The sequence below is a fragment of the Neopelma chrysocephalum genome, unplaced genomic scaffold, assembly GCF_003984885.1.
Source record: "Neopelma chrysocephalum unplaced genomic scaffold, ASM398488v2 Primary Assembly neopelma1_43, whole genome shotgun sequence".
Lineage (NCBI taxonomy): Eukaryota > Metazoa > Chordata > Aves > Passeriformes > Pipridae > Neopelma > Neopelma chrysocephalum.
The window spans coordinates 11490378-11503475 of record NW_020897702.1 but is presented as its reverse complement, the minus strand read 5'-3'; the positions used below and the strand labels follow the sequence as shown (position 1 = coordinate 11503475).

The window sequence follows — 13098 nt, the reverse complement described above, 5'->3', positions numbered from 1 at the left end:
AATATGTTAATATAATGTGAGTCATTGTAAACATCAATGGTATTCTGCTTCACTGTTGCTGAAATGCTCTTTTTTGTTCTTCCTTAACCACTTTCTAGTCTCAGTCAACAATCAGATCCTAAAGACCTGATTTATGAAGGTAGCCTTCACATATAAGAAGGCATCTATTTAGGGTATCAAAGCATGTAGGCATTTTTAAAAACAAAGGGTATTAATCCCATTATTTATGTACAAACAGTACTCACAAGCACCCTGCCTAACCCTGGTGTCATCTAAAGTCCTTGAACTGAAGTTTCTTCAGGATATGCTGTGTACACAGCACAAGCTATTGAGAAAGACACTGGGAGATGTTGGGGCAACACAGTTTTCCTATGTCTCTGCCCTGCCTGGACTGCTGCCAGGTAAACTCACTCACTTGTCAGTCCATGACTTCACAGTGATGCACCACTGCCCTTGTGGCAACGCTGAGCTGTTCAGTCCCTACTTGACTATTAAGCCACTTCTAACCTATATTCATTTTATACCTCGCTTTTAGAGGTGCTCAGAGTGAATCTAGCATGCATGAGGAGGAGAACATGGCAAAGAAGAGATATTCCAAGATTATAGAATCATAGAATAATTTGTGTTGTAAAGAACTTTAAAGATCATCTAGTTCCAAACCCTCTGTGTTTGGCTGGGACTTCTTCCACTAGGACAGGTTTCTCAAAGCCCCATTCAAAGGCATCTCTGCTGCCCTTCTTTGGTCTTGTCTGCTAGCACAGTGGGACAGTGGGTCTGTGGGTACACTGGGAGACACATGGCTTCCTCTGGCCCGGATGGATGGTGCAACAGGTGTTATTATGTGTTTTGACCAGATCTCTCAGGGATCTATGCTGTGCAGAAAACCAGGAGCAAATCTCAACTCTGCCTAATGGGGTTTGAGCTGTGTTAACTGGAATACTGTCCTTATCAACCATTCCCATCCTCTCTTTCTACCTTTGCCGATGCTTCTAGAGAAAGAGGAATAGCAAGTCAACATCACCAGTGTTGTGAGAAATGAAACTAAATCCCTTCAAAGATAGGATGGACTTCAGCCAAGCTTTCTTATACCCCAAGGGGTGTTTAAGGTCACTGAGATATTGACCTGTGAGAGGGACCCAAACAAGGTGCACAGAGGAAGCAGATGTGCTTTTCTCTGTGTCTCACCACTCATCCTCTGGAGGATTCATCTGTGGTAGTTACATAAAAATTCTGGGATTTTCTTATAATTTCGGCTTGTTTGCTCCGGGAAGTAGTTCTTGTTAGTGGTTTATTATTCAGCATTGCAAGGTGGACTGCCAGCCCTGACTCCATTCCCAAGCCACATGACCACAGCACAGCAGGGCTAATCCACTGACTCCCTGTGACCCTGTGATCAGTTCCCAACCTGGCTGCATGCTACCTCCATCCCCAAACTGGACACCTACCCTTCTCTCTCTTGGTTCATGTTCTGCTATACGAATGACTCCGCTCACCAAATCGACCCACAGCAGCACTGGGGCACTGGTCCTTTCAGCTCACTGCCATGCTCCCATCTACTAGCAGGCACCTGTCTCCATCCCTGCTCTGACCGCTCTGTTACTTTGCCATGGGGTCATTGCAGGTGAGTCCCAGGCTCCAGTCTCTCCCTTCACACACTGTTGTGTAGGATCTCCTCTTATCTTTTATGCCTCTCCCACATTGTTCCTGAGTGTCTTTGTTTCCCTGCTCTGTCCACTAAGTAATTTCTTATTGTCTGCCAGAACTGCCCTCCTACTTCTTCTTCACTTTAACTTTCCCTCCACAGACACTGAGCCCTACTAAAAATGGTCATGATGCTGTTCAGGCTTGCATACGGTTATAGCAGATGCCTTGTCTCCAGTGGACTGAACCAGAACACAAAGAACACTGCTATACTTGAGCAAAACACTTTATTACTCAAAAACAACTTGATTAATAAATAGTTGGAGAACACAATAAATTAAAACTGTACATTAGGTTTTACATTTTACGGTTTTAAATTAAGTTTGTCAAAGGCCATCATTTCAGACTCAGATGCACAGTAACAGCTGAATAATACTGTTTAGAACCAAGGAACATGTGAAAGCATTTCTGGTAGAAATACACCCCTGCACCATCACTTAATATTTCTTGCAATTAAACCAACTGTTGCTCTTCATTGTACGGATGAGTTTCTTTTTCTTGATGTCAACCTCATACTGGTTTGATCCATGGAAAAAGTAGAAATATCCTAGAAATGGAAGGATAGAATATTGGAAAATTAATATTTCAATTTTGTATACCTACTGTTATACACTTAATATTTTCTTGAGTGATTAAAAAATCAAAACAAACATTTAATATATATATTAGAGAGATACATATTTTTGGCATTGGTTGGTGGTCTTCTGGGTTACTTCTTTTTAATTACATTTTAATTTACTTACCATTTTTCTGAAAGGCAGCATCAACTGTGTGGCCAATCCCTTGGAAGTCAGCTGCTATTTTTCTTGGATATCCCCTTTCCATTGATTGAGTATTTTCATTGAAACTAAATAAAGAAATTGCATGAAAACCGAAAATAAGCATGGCATGTTCAATGTTGAAACCAGATGGAATTTTTACAAAATATGCCTACTCTCAGCTGAAAATCCAGTAACTGCAAGCATCTGTGATCTCATAGAACAGTTTATGTGAATCCTGTCTATGTGAATATTTACATCTTTACTGGCCTGTTTTCAGAATATCAGACTAAAGGGTTCACTTTCACTCCCAGAGACTGACAATAAGGCTTATACTGAGCAACAAACTTAAATAATTATTCGAACTTAATTTAATTTGACAGCACACAATCTATGGAGTGACCCCATAAGAGGAATGTAAACTTATGGTATAATAATACTCTTTTAAGATAATATTGCAGATTAATTATTAAAGCTAAGATTACTGCTTAGTTGAATGAAGAAATTTCTTAAGAAGTACATATTTTAATGTCCTTCTGTAGCTTTCTTAATTGATTTGTCATTTATAGATTTCATAGAGCACTTCTGCCCTTTAATAGTTACTGAATGAATACATGATATGACAACAAAGTCTACTCATATTTTTTATACTAAGTTCATAGTGCTTCCTAACTAATAAACAAAGCTCATTCGCTTGTCAATAACAGGCTGGTAAGGGTAAATGAAAGTTGTCTTTACCTCAGTTGCTACAGACTTTGTTCTATGAAAAGACCTGAGTGAAAAAAACGGAGTAATTGCCTCTGAGTTTCAGCTTTTACAGTCTGAGAAGACTGACAAGAGGATATTAATGTAACTTGATTTTAAAAGCTATTTTGGTTATCTGCTGTACAGAAGAGGAAAGATCCTTACCTCCAGTACTTGTTGCCTACGAAGAAATTGGTTTTCTTGGTATTTTGATCATGAACAGCTGCATCAACTTTCCTGACACTGGCGGGGAAGCCCAGGTTCTGAATGGGCTTGGGGAAGCCTGACTCTATACTGTAGCCACTGACAGCCCAGTACTGGTCACCTACAGGAAAACAGAAAAAGTTATAGGGATTCATTGAGGAGTCCGATCTGCTTTTCATCAAAGTCCCAGAGCTTTCTGTGTTGTAAATGCCACCAAACAGCACAAATATTCTGCTGAAAAACTTACCCTCTAGGGCACACATAAGTTTGAATACCTCACAGCTGTTGGATTTTCCACTTTTTATAGTTGTTAAGTTATATATTCAATAGTTAAAGGTCAACAAAGGTGTGTTTGGAACCTTTAAAAATGTATTTAAATAACAATGTAGCAACAAATTTTGTCTCAGCTATGATCTTCTCTCTCACTGACCAAAGAAGAGTAATACCATATTGTACAGGAATGTTGTGAAGCAGAATTGGTTAATGGCAGTAACAGCATTTTCAAAATCAGAATGGATTTCAATATTAAGAATAGCCCCTAATAGTACTAGTATTAGTATTAGAATTAGTATGAATATTAGTGTAATATTGCTTCCATTATTATTAAAAAACATTAGCAGTATTCCTATAACTTCATTCGTTCATAAAAAGGACAGATGGAAATGTAAGAGAAATACCTTTAAAAAATAGCACTCGATCAGTCTTGTCAACCTCATAAGCAGCATCAAAGCCAGCTATCAGCGATGGCCAGAAAGAGGAGATGGTGTCGTGCTCAATTTCTGAGAAATATGGACTTTTGCGCCAGACATAGCTGATAGAAATGAAAACAGCAGTGTTTCATTATCTGTACTTCACTAGTAGATCAGGAGCCCAGAAACACACTTTAAAGCCTACTGTCTGGCTTCTGGAGTCAGTGTTCCCTATGAGGCAGAGATATCACCCCTTTTGTGATCGCAGTGCTTCACTTTGCCCTGCTCCCAGACAGGTATTTGCCCTTTACTATGCATTGCTCCGAGGCCACAGAATAGTGGAGGTTGGAAGCAACATCTCGAGGTCATCTTATTCAACCTGTTGGCTCAAGCAGGTTCACCTAGAGCTGGTGGCCCTGTATACCTCTCCACTGGCATCCTGATGGCTTGTCTAGGACAACCTGTGGTATCTGTGGTAGGGTGACAATTGCAGCTTTCTCTTTGCCATGACTCATGCAGGTAGGCACAGTTGCATTCTTCACCTCAGTTTGGTTAAAAATGTTAATTAAATATTCTTGAGGAACATGTTAAAACCCAGTTTAAGGAAGAACTGCTCCTTCCTCCTCTTCCTTGAAAATTATTAAGATTTTAAGCTACAATTCTTCATCATATGTTTTAAAAGGGAAATCACACCCGCATCATCAAAGGGAGCTTGTTCAATTAAAATGCAACTACCAACACAAGAAGCAGGTGAAATCCTGGGCCTGACATTCCGTTCTCCCTCGCCAGGGTGGATGTGTCCAGCCAACAACCTGCTACAGTGCTAGCGTTAGAGTGTGTCCCAAAAGTGAACACCTGTAACAGCAGGGGTTCCCTATAGACATCACTGGGCAGTGGTCTAGTGCAGACTCCTAGGTCAGAGTGACACTGAAAGTGACATTTTCTACAGCTCCCTGGCCCGCAACCTGGACAGTGTGATGAGGACAGTGCTGCATGTGAAGCAGCTACAGGATGAGAAGTTACGCTGGAATTATTCAGCCTTGCACAATTCTAACAGACGTGGGTGATAATGTATGATGGCTTACTCACCCATCAGAAAACCATGTTACTCACCCAGCCCAGGTGGGTTAGTAAAATTTAGCAAATTTACCTTAACACTTTCATAAGAAAATATCTTCCTTTTAACCAATGGAAGATAAATTCCTCAAAATGAACTTTATGTTTTGCCTTTGTGAATCTCACACAAAGGTGTTGTTAGGAAAAAAAGCACTTACCTGCCTTTGAAGAACAGTGTTTCCCCACGGAGAGTGGTGATAGCATCAAAAGTCAGATGAGGGTCACAGTCCTCAGGTCTTGATGGGGGTTTGGAGGGTGTTGTATGTGTTGGTTCTGGCCGGGGTGATGTTTCAGTTGTTGCTTCTGGAGGTGTCAGTTCAGTCGGTTCTTGGGGGGTAAAAGCTTTTGTTGGAAGTACAGGAGAATCCCTGGGGGGTCCTTTATAAAATAGATAAGTGTAGAATTGGAAAGTGGATCAGAGTAGTTCATATTGCAGAGCTTCAGGATGTACCATATGAAGCCAAATGCATAGGCTACTTGGCATGTGACCATCGTTTTGTGGAAGATAAAGAGAGTTTAATACTGCAGACATGGGCTGTTCCTCTGGTATCACTGAAGAAAGACTTGGATCTTTTAACTAAATGGCATGAATACAGCCTATTTTGCAGATACAGACTGTTAGCCACAAAAAACCCCAAGAGGTTTACCCAAAAATAGTAACAGGAAATTAAACCAGAGTATCCTTCTTCCAGTAGAAATTTCAGTACATTTTAGCTGTTGGGTAAAATTCATTATAAATTATTATTCATCATTCACTAAAAAAGGATTCTTCTTGCTTACCATAGAGGGCTTGAATGCCGTCAATATCATCCTGATGAAGCTGGTAGTCCCTTGTATCCTTAGCCATATATATAGGATACATCAAAGCACCAAAGACATTGGAGTGACCAAGACCTAATGAATGGCCCAACTCATGAGCAGCAACGAGAAATAAGTTGTATCCTAAAAAAAATCCAGCACAAAGAATAAACATTTACTAATTTTTTTTTGTATCGCAGTGGGATAGAGGTGCCATCCTCTCATGCATGATACATTGTTTCTGGTCTTAAAAAACCAGTAAAATCTGTGTCCCAATTAAGAGGCTCTCTGGTATCCTGGAGAAGAAATGAGTTTTGAATTATAAAAACTTATTTCTCACTGGGAAACCAATCTGGGAATAGTTTTTGCCCATGTTGCAGAAATTTTCCTGCCAACAAAGAAACAATTTTTCTTTAATGTTAATAATGACTAAAAACCAGGTGAGAATATTTTAGTCATCTAGACAGATTTCTGACATGAAATGACATGAAATTTACCTGGTAACTACTTCAAAAAGACCAGTAAAATGTAACATAATCTCTAGATGTTGCTGGAAACCAGAACACTTCACTGTTTCATTTAATATCTTTTACCAATAAACTCAAGATTTTTTTTCCTTTCCAGAAGTTAAAGATATACATCACTTTAAATTAGGGGGGAAAAAAAAAACCAACAAGAGGTTATATTACAACTTTTAAGGTCATTACCTGAGGGTGAAAATTCCCTGTCTTACAATGTCATGATTACCCAATATTGCTATTCCATGCTAATCTCATTTCCTTTACTAGAGCTGTAATTGCTGTTTGCATTAACTTCAGGAGACTGTCATGACTGCAGCCCAGATCAAAATACGCAGCATTATTTTACTAAATTAAGCTGACATTTTACGTGTCAGTAAGTACTGGAACTACTGCCATGGTATATGTGACTTTACAGCATCTTCAGGACAACTCTGTCTATTAAAAAACAGGCAACACAATATTTAAGAGTACCTACCACTATAGGTAGTAAATTTGGTCCAGTTTTCATCTTCATCAAAATGGGCATCTCCTCCTATCCCACTGCCAGGGGGATAAGCATGAGCCAGAGTTCCTCCTGGACCATCAAATGAATAGAAGTCACCATGAACTAAAAATAAGAGGGGAAAAAAATTATGCTTTTCATCATCTTGGTAAGAAAAAGTGACAAATACCATCTTTCCCAGGCAACAGAATCCCCTTACATCCAGCAGCGAAGGAGATCATTATATCTGCTTGACCACTGTAGACCCTGGTGAATCTCAAAGGGGTAACACTGCTCCAGAGCTGGAAGGCTTTTGCAATTGCTTCCTCTACATCAGCTTGCAGCATGTCTGGAGTGTAGTTCAAAATCCTGTGAAATAAGGACAAAGGAATTAAAAGCAACTAGATCACATGTACTGGGACACATGGTATTAAGGTCAAATATTTTAATCAATAATTATTATTATCTATGTGTCTTGAGTTGTTTATTTTCAAAATATTTGCCTACATAACAGATGAAGCTTTCACAGTTTTCTTTCATGTCTTTCAGAAACCCTAACATATACACCCTCAGTTGCATCCCTCCTATCCACTGTGTATATTATTTTGTAGGCTGTTAACTAAGCAATGTAAACTATTTTGGTATTTTTGTCACTATTTGGAAGCCTGAATAGTCCCCACATTCATGGCCCTTACATCCTAAATGGAGTTTTTATATGGAGATATACAGGAATAAATAGTAAAGAACCTGTTGACATGGCTTCTACCTAGCATTCACAAAGCTTCCCAGTAGTGTAGAGAAAAACATGCTTTAATGTATTTTACCGATATGTCACATCTTCTTTCTTCCATGTAGGGCTGTGTGGGAAGGTGCTGTATGAACGGATATCAGGTATTCCACATCTAGGCTGCTTCATCATGTCCAGTGTCTTATGGTTCAGCTCCCCAGTCACCTCTAGCCCAAAGAATGACTGCATCTCTCGGATTTTGTCAGCCATGTGATTGAGGTTCTTTGCTTTAAAAAGAGAACTTTTCTCTTCTTTAAAATCATAGAAGTTTTCCAGATATTTCTGATAGGGAAGAAAAAAAAACAGTTTAGAACATAAAACTTTCTTTTCCAATGCATATAATAAAATATTCTGTATCACTAATACATCAGTATGTTCATTTTCTCAAGAAATTATTTCTTAAGTTCTGCCTGTAGTCTTTACCTTAGCAAATTGCGTATCTTCTTCTTTCTTTTCTGGAACCACTGGAAAAGCAGAAGAACACACAACATATAGCAACTCAAGGAAAAGAAGGATCTTTGTCTTCATTTTGGTCTCCCTGTCCTACCAGCCCTTGCTAGAAGACCTCAATCTCTTCTCCTTCTGCCTAAGACTCCCCAGTGTTTCACTATTTATATCAGTGCTGTGCTTGCTAAAGTCAATAATGGCATGACTCAGCTTATAACATCCTCTGATTTCCCACAGAAACACAGAAAACAAATTTGGTTTTAGAAGCGAGCTAACACATGACAGTTTACCTTGCCCAAAATCCCCTGATTTCGCAATCATATTATTGGACAGTATGTTGGGTTTTTTTTCATTCCTAAACTGGACTGGGTAAAAACCAGAGGTAAAACCTCATTTTCCAGAGGTGCTAAAGGAACCCGGTTCTTTGTGAGGGACAACAATCTGTAATTCCCTGTAGTACATGAGATGGGACCTCCAGAAACTGTCCTTCAATTTTCTCAGTGTGGTATCCATGCAGGACCTCAGCACTCCAGGGAAGAACCCCTTCCTTTAGCCCATCTTGTCCCTGATAATTTCAGTGACATAGCTAATTATACAAATTACTCATTTCTCTTTTTTTCAACCTGATATCCCAGCTTTATTAGAGAACCATCATCTGTGCTGCTATGTGGCCCACGTAATCATGAATTTATGGCCTTATCCCCTTGTTCCCCCACACCACAATGTGAAGGTCTCAGTAGAGCAGCACATATCAGGTAACCTGGTCTGCATGGCCTACCCGCCAAGGGTGGTTTCACAGCTAAAGCGGAAATGGCAGAAATTGCCTTGGAGAACTACAGGCACCTTTGGGATACAAGAGTCTTCAGTGGAACTTTTTAATAAATATCTTCAACCTCAGATGGAAAATGACAAAGATTTGAGCCATAGATTACAAGTTGCCCAATTTCCCAGAAGTCCTACTTTCAGTTCCTATGTCCTTTTCTGAACGTGGTGCATTGCACTAAATGCAGGATTGCAGAACCACTGTCACTTGGTTCTCTCTTGCCTGTCATTCTGAGGCATCCATCCTTCAAAGCAAAATTCTCCCATGTTGACTTAATGACCGCATGCAAGTTTAAAAGGAGAAACATGAGCTAAAAATAATCCATTTCTTTTTGAACATGAGAAAAAGAAGGAAAAGAAACCACTTGACAGTGAGAGCAAACATATTGGAGACTTCATAAAAACAAGCCTAGCACCACAGCAGCTGAGCTCTGCAGTCTGCAAGGTGGGCTGGGGAAAGGCATGGCCTCCTTCCAAAGGAAACTAAAGTTGGACAGCCTGTCTGGAGTAAGGTCACGCTATATGTGTGACCCAGGTCAGAGCCCATGTCCCTGAACCCCTGAGTGAAATGGCACAGATGTTTATGTCTAAGGCTGAAGAGGGATGAGAACACCTTGCTGCTGCTGTAAAGGGGTCTTCCCATCCTGACCAGCACTCTTGATGTTTTCCTGTGCCCTTCTGGTATCAAGTGTGATCTAAGTGAACTGATTCAGTGGGCTGAAGCTGTAGGAAACAGCCCAGAAAAACAACCTCAACCCCATCAACGATAGTTTTCTACTGAAGTTAGCAATTGCGCTGGCTCCCTAGGGGGGAAGAAGAACCACTATGAATGAAGGGTGGTATATCATAGATGGAAACAGGGATGCAGGAAGGCAGCCAGGCATGCTGGGATGCTTGGACCTCTCCTTTCGGCAGCAGCAAGGTTTATCTCTGCTGGTCATGGAGGAGCATCCCAAACTGCATTTGTAGAGCATGACATCTGCATTTCCACAAAGAAATCCAAACACAAAGCAGGGCCATTTTAAATATTGTCTTTGTATCTCCACACCTGGCAGCAGCAACTTCCGTATGGCCCTTATTCTCTGCTTTTAGCTAAATGTTTTGTAAACTCCCTGTTTGCTATGTCTAGGGGTGAAGCAGTCAGAGTGGGACATGCAGCATAACCAGTTGGCAAACATTTTAGTCCTTTTGAATGTTTAGGAAGCCATTCTTTCTCACAGACTTTTACATGGCTGCCAATAGGCACGTTACAGCTCCTTCATAGCTGTTGGGTTCTGCTTCCAGACCTGTTGCCTGCACGCTCAAGCTGACATTTATGGAATGGCTGGTGAGGGCTGGAGCTGGGGAGAAGAGCTATATCTTGCCTTATGACTGTGTTTGGCAGCACGAGTGAGTAAAATTCACAGCTGAGCAGTCTGCATGGCTCTGAGATGTATGAGCAAGTGTAATCTTTGCATGGGAATCCAAGAAGTGACTTGCCTTCTTATGCTGACTTCAAGGACAGTGGATTGTAGTGTTCAAACTAATATGAGTATGCATTCCTGGGTGTAGGCATTGCAGGATGCTAAAAGAACTGTGTTGTGGCTTTGGCCAGAGGTTTAAGGTGCTTGAATATTACCTTGCCAGAGGACAGGGTGAAGATTTATTGGCAAAGACACAGCTTGAATTTAAATGGGGTGAGCTGAGCTGAACTGAAGAAATGACCTCACATGGCACTCTTGCCTTACCTATAGGTCGACCGGCTCATGAATTCTGCTTCAGTGTCAGAAACACTTAATTCTGGACAAGGTTGAGCAGGTCATATGCCTGTTTCATGCCTTGGCCCCATAGATAACAAGATGCTGATATTCCCATCCACCCTGAAGTTACTGGTGTCCTCCAGCTGGGTTGGAGACCATGCAGACATGCAGATGACAGTGGTGACCCTTGTCAGCTTATGCAGCAGCAAAGCAGCCAGAATGAGTCCAGGAATACTGCTCATTTCTTCCCTTGGCTCATCGGAGATTCAGACTCATACATCCCATATTGCCAGCAGTTAATCATGAGCTCAGAGACAGGAGTGGGTGCTTTCCCAGGAAGACCCCTGCAGTAGAACAGAGCATTTCACTGAAAGCCTGACAACATCCAGGCTGATACTCCTCCACCATAGCACTGTTTGCCCTCTGACAGGGTAAACTGTATTATCCTGTGGGGTCTAGCCCAAGTTCCAGGGGTTTTAGCAGATTTGTTAAAATTCTACCTGGGAATTTTTCCATTTCTCATTCTCATATGATTAAGATTCCATTCAGACATGTCATTCCAGTTCTGTTTGGCACTTTTTACTTATGGAAAGAAGTGGAAGGATACTTAACATAGTCATGTAAACAATTGTCATTAACCGTTTAAACAATGGCAAATTAGGTCAAAGGAAGCTTGAAATAAATAAGCACACACATGCACACACTATGATTTCATCTCCTAAATTTTTAGAAGGTTCTGTAGATGTCTTCTTTCGCACCTTCTCTTCACCCATACTGTTTCTAAACTCTGCCTCTTTAACCTACCTGTGCCAAAGAAGCAGGACATGGTATAAAGGACTTGGACATATCCCCATATGGAAGAAGCTGCTGGTTTTTCTCACTTGAATTGAATTGGGAGATACAATTCATACAAAGAGATTCTGGGACTTGAGGAACAATAACTGAACAGAAAAAGACACAAGCCCTTTACATCATTGTATGAGACAGTCTTTGCTAAATAACAGCCAGATCATAGGAAATAATTGGTTGAGGGAAATAGGCAAGGAGAAAATTTGTGACATGGAAAAAAGCGGGTCTGCTATTAAAAGACTCAGGGAAACCAGAGAATATTTACTGAAAATGAAACACTTTCAGTCTAAGTGAAACACTTTCAATCTCTCTCTGCAAGACATTATTTTGAGAGTATTGAAACGGAGCCTGAAATAGATATTGACTTGAATTCCCTGATTTTGCCTGTCTATCCATATATTTCAATTTATCAGTGGGATCTCTTCATCCTAGTTTTATAATATGGAGCTGCTAATAGTAAAAATGTTAGTTACTTTTCTGCTTCATCTGAGCATTTTGTCCAGGTTCCATTGCAAACTGAGAGATGGCATGTAGGTATAGGCTCAAAGGCTGATTTTAATTTAACAGAAATTCAGATTTTTTTTGATGTTGGTATCCTCCTCTTGAGTATTATCATCAATAACAAAGCTGAAATCACTTCCGCACTTGTATTTAGTGTATAAACAAGTTCCATAGGTTGCATGTCATTTCCTCTCAGCAATGTGTGACTTGGTAGCTTAAAAGGCGTGGTCACACAGTGATTTCAGTCCATTGATATCATCCATCAGTGAACAAGAGTTAGGACAGAATCCAATGCCCAAGAATTCTGAGATTTGCAGAATTAAACTGGAATACAATAGTTTGCAATTATGGCACCTTTATTTCATAAGTGGCAATATATGGGAGCCATACTCTGTATTTAGACATGGCCTGAGCAGTGGGTGAGGCAGGAAGCACTGTGGTTATGAGACTCAATTCATTCACTATTTCCTCTTTACCACTTGAAAATTTAGGTAATCAGCTACTGTCAATCTTGGTCTTTAGTTCATGTTGTATATTTTAATGTTGGAATTTCATACAGTATCTGTTGTTCTTCTTGTGTGCTTCTTAAGTAGAAAGTCTTCTGGGTACAGATGACTTGTGATAGATTCAACATACTTATTTATTCCAGCACAGAGATTAGAACAAGCCTTTTAAATAATGAGTAATGGACTTGACCAGTGCTTGGTGCAGTCTTAAGCTTTGTGTGGCAGGGGTCCATTTTTTGAAGGAGACTTGTACATTAATAAACCTTGAATTCATTTATATCTTCATATTTCTTTGACCCTTTTTTGATCTGGATATGATCAACATTTTATATAGTGGTCTACACTGATCCTTAAATAGCTAGCAGTAGAGCATGAGTACCAAATATGAATTTTACCTTTGTGGTCTACCATCTTTAGCTGGAAATCAACATCATT

The 13098-nt window shown here is 40.2% G+C and overlaps 1 protein-coding gene across 1 annotated transcript; it reads right to left on the bottom strand.

Annotated features, from left to right (window-relative positions):
* Positions 1–1908: 1908 nt before the first annotated feature.
* LOC113964935 (stromelysin-1-like) lies at positions 1909–8365 on the bottom strand. The gene is made up of 10 exons (XM_027677714.1): positions 8223–8365; positions 7837–8081; positions 7233–7381; positions 7007–7138; positions 5993–6154; positions 5371–5590; positions 4085–4218; positions 3369–3528; positions 2445–2548; positions 1909–2248 (listed from the first exon to the last, which is right to left on the bottom strand). Exons 1-10 carry the CDS (start codon positions 8325–8327, stop codon positions 2139–2141), a joined length of 1521 nt encoding a protein of 506 aa, XP_027533515.1. The 5' UTR covers positions 8328–8365; the 3' UTR covers positions 1909–2138.
* Between the last annotated feature and the right edge of the window lie 4733 nt (positions 8366–13098).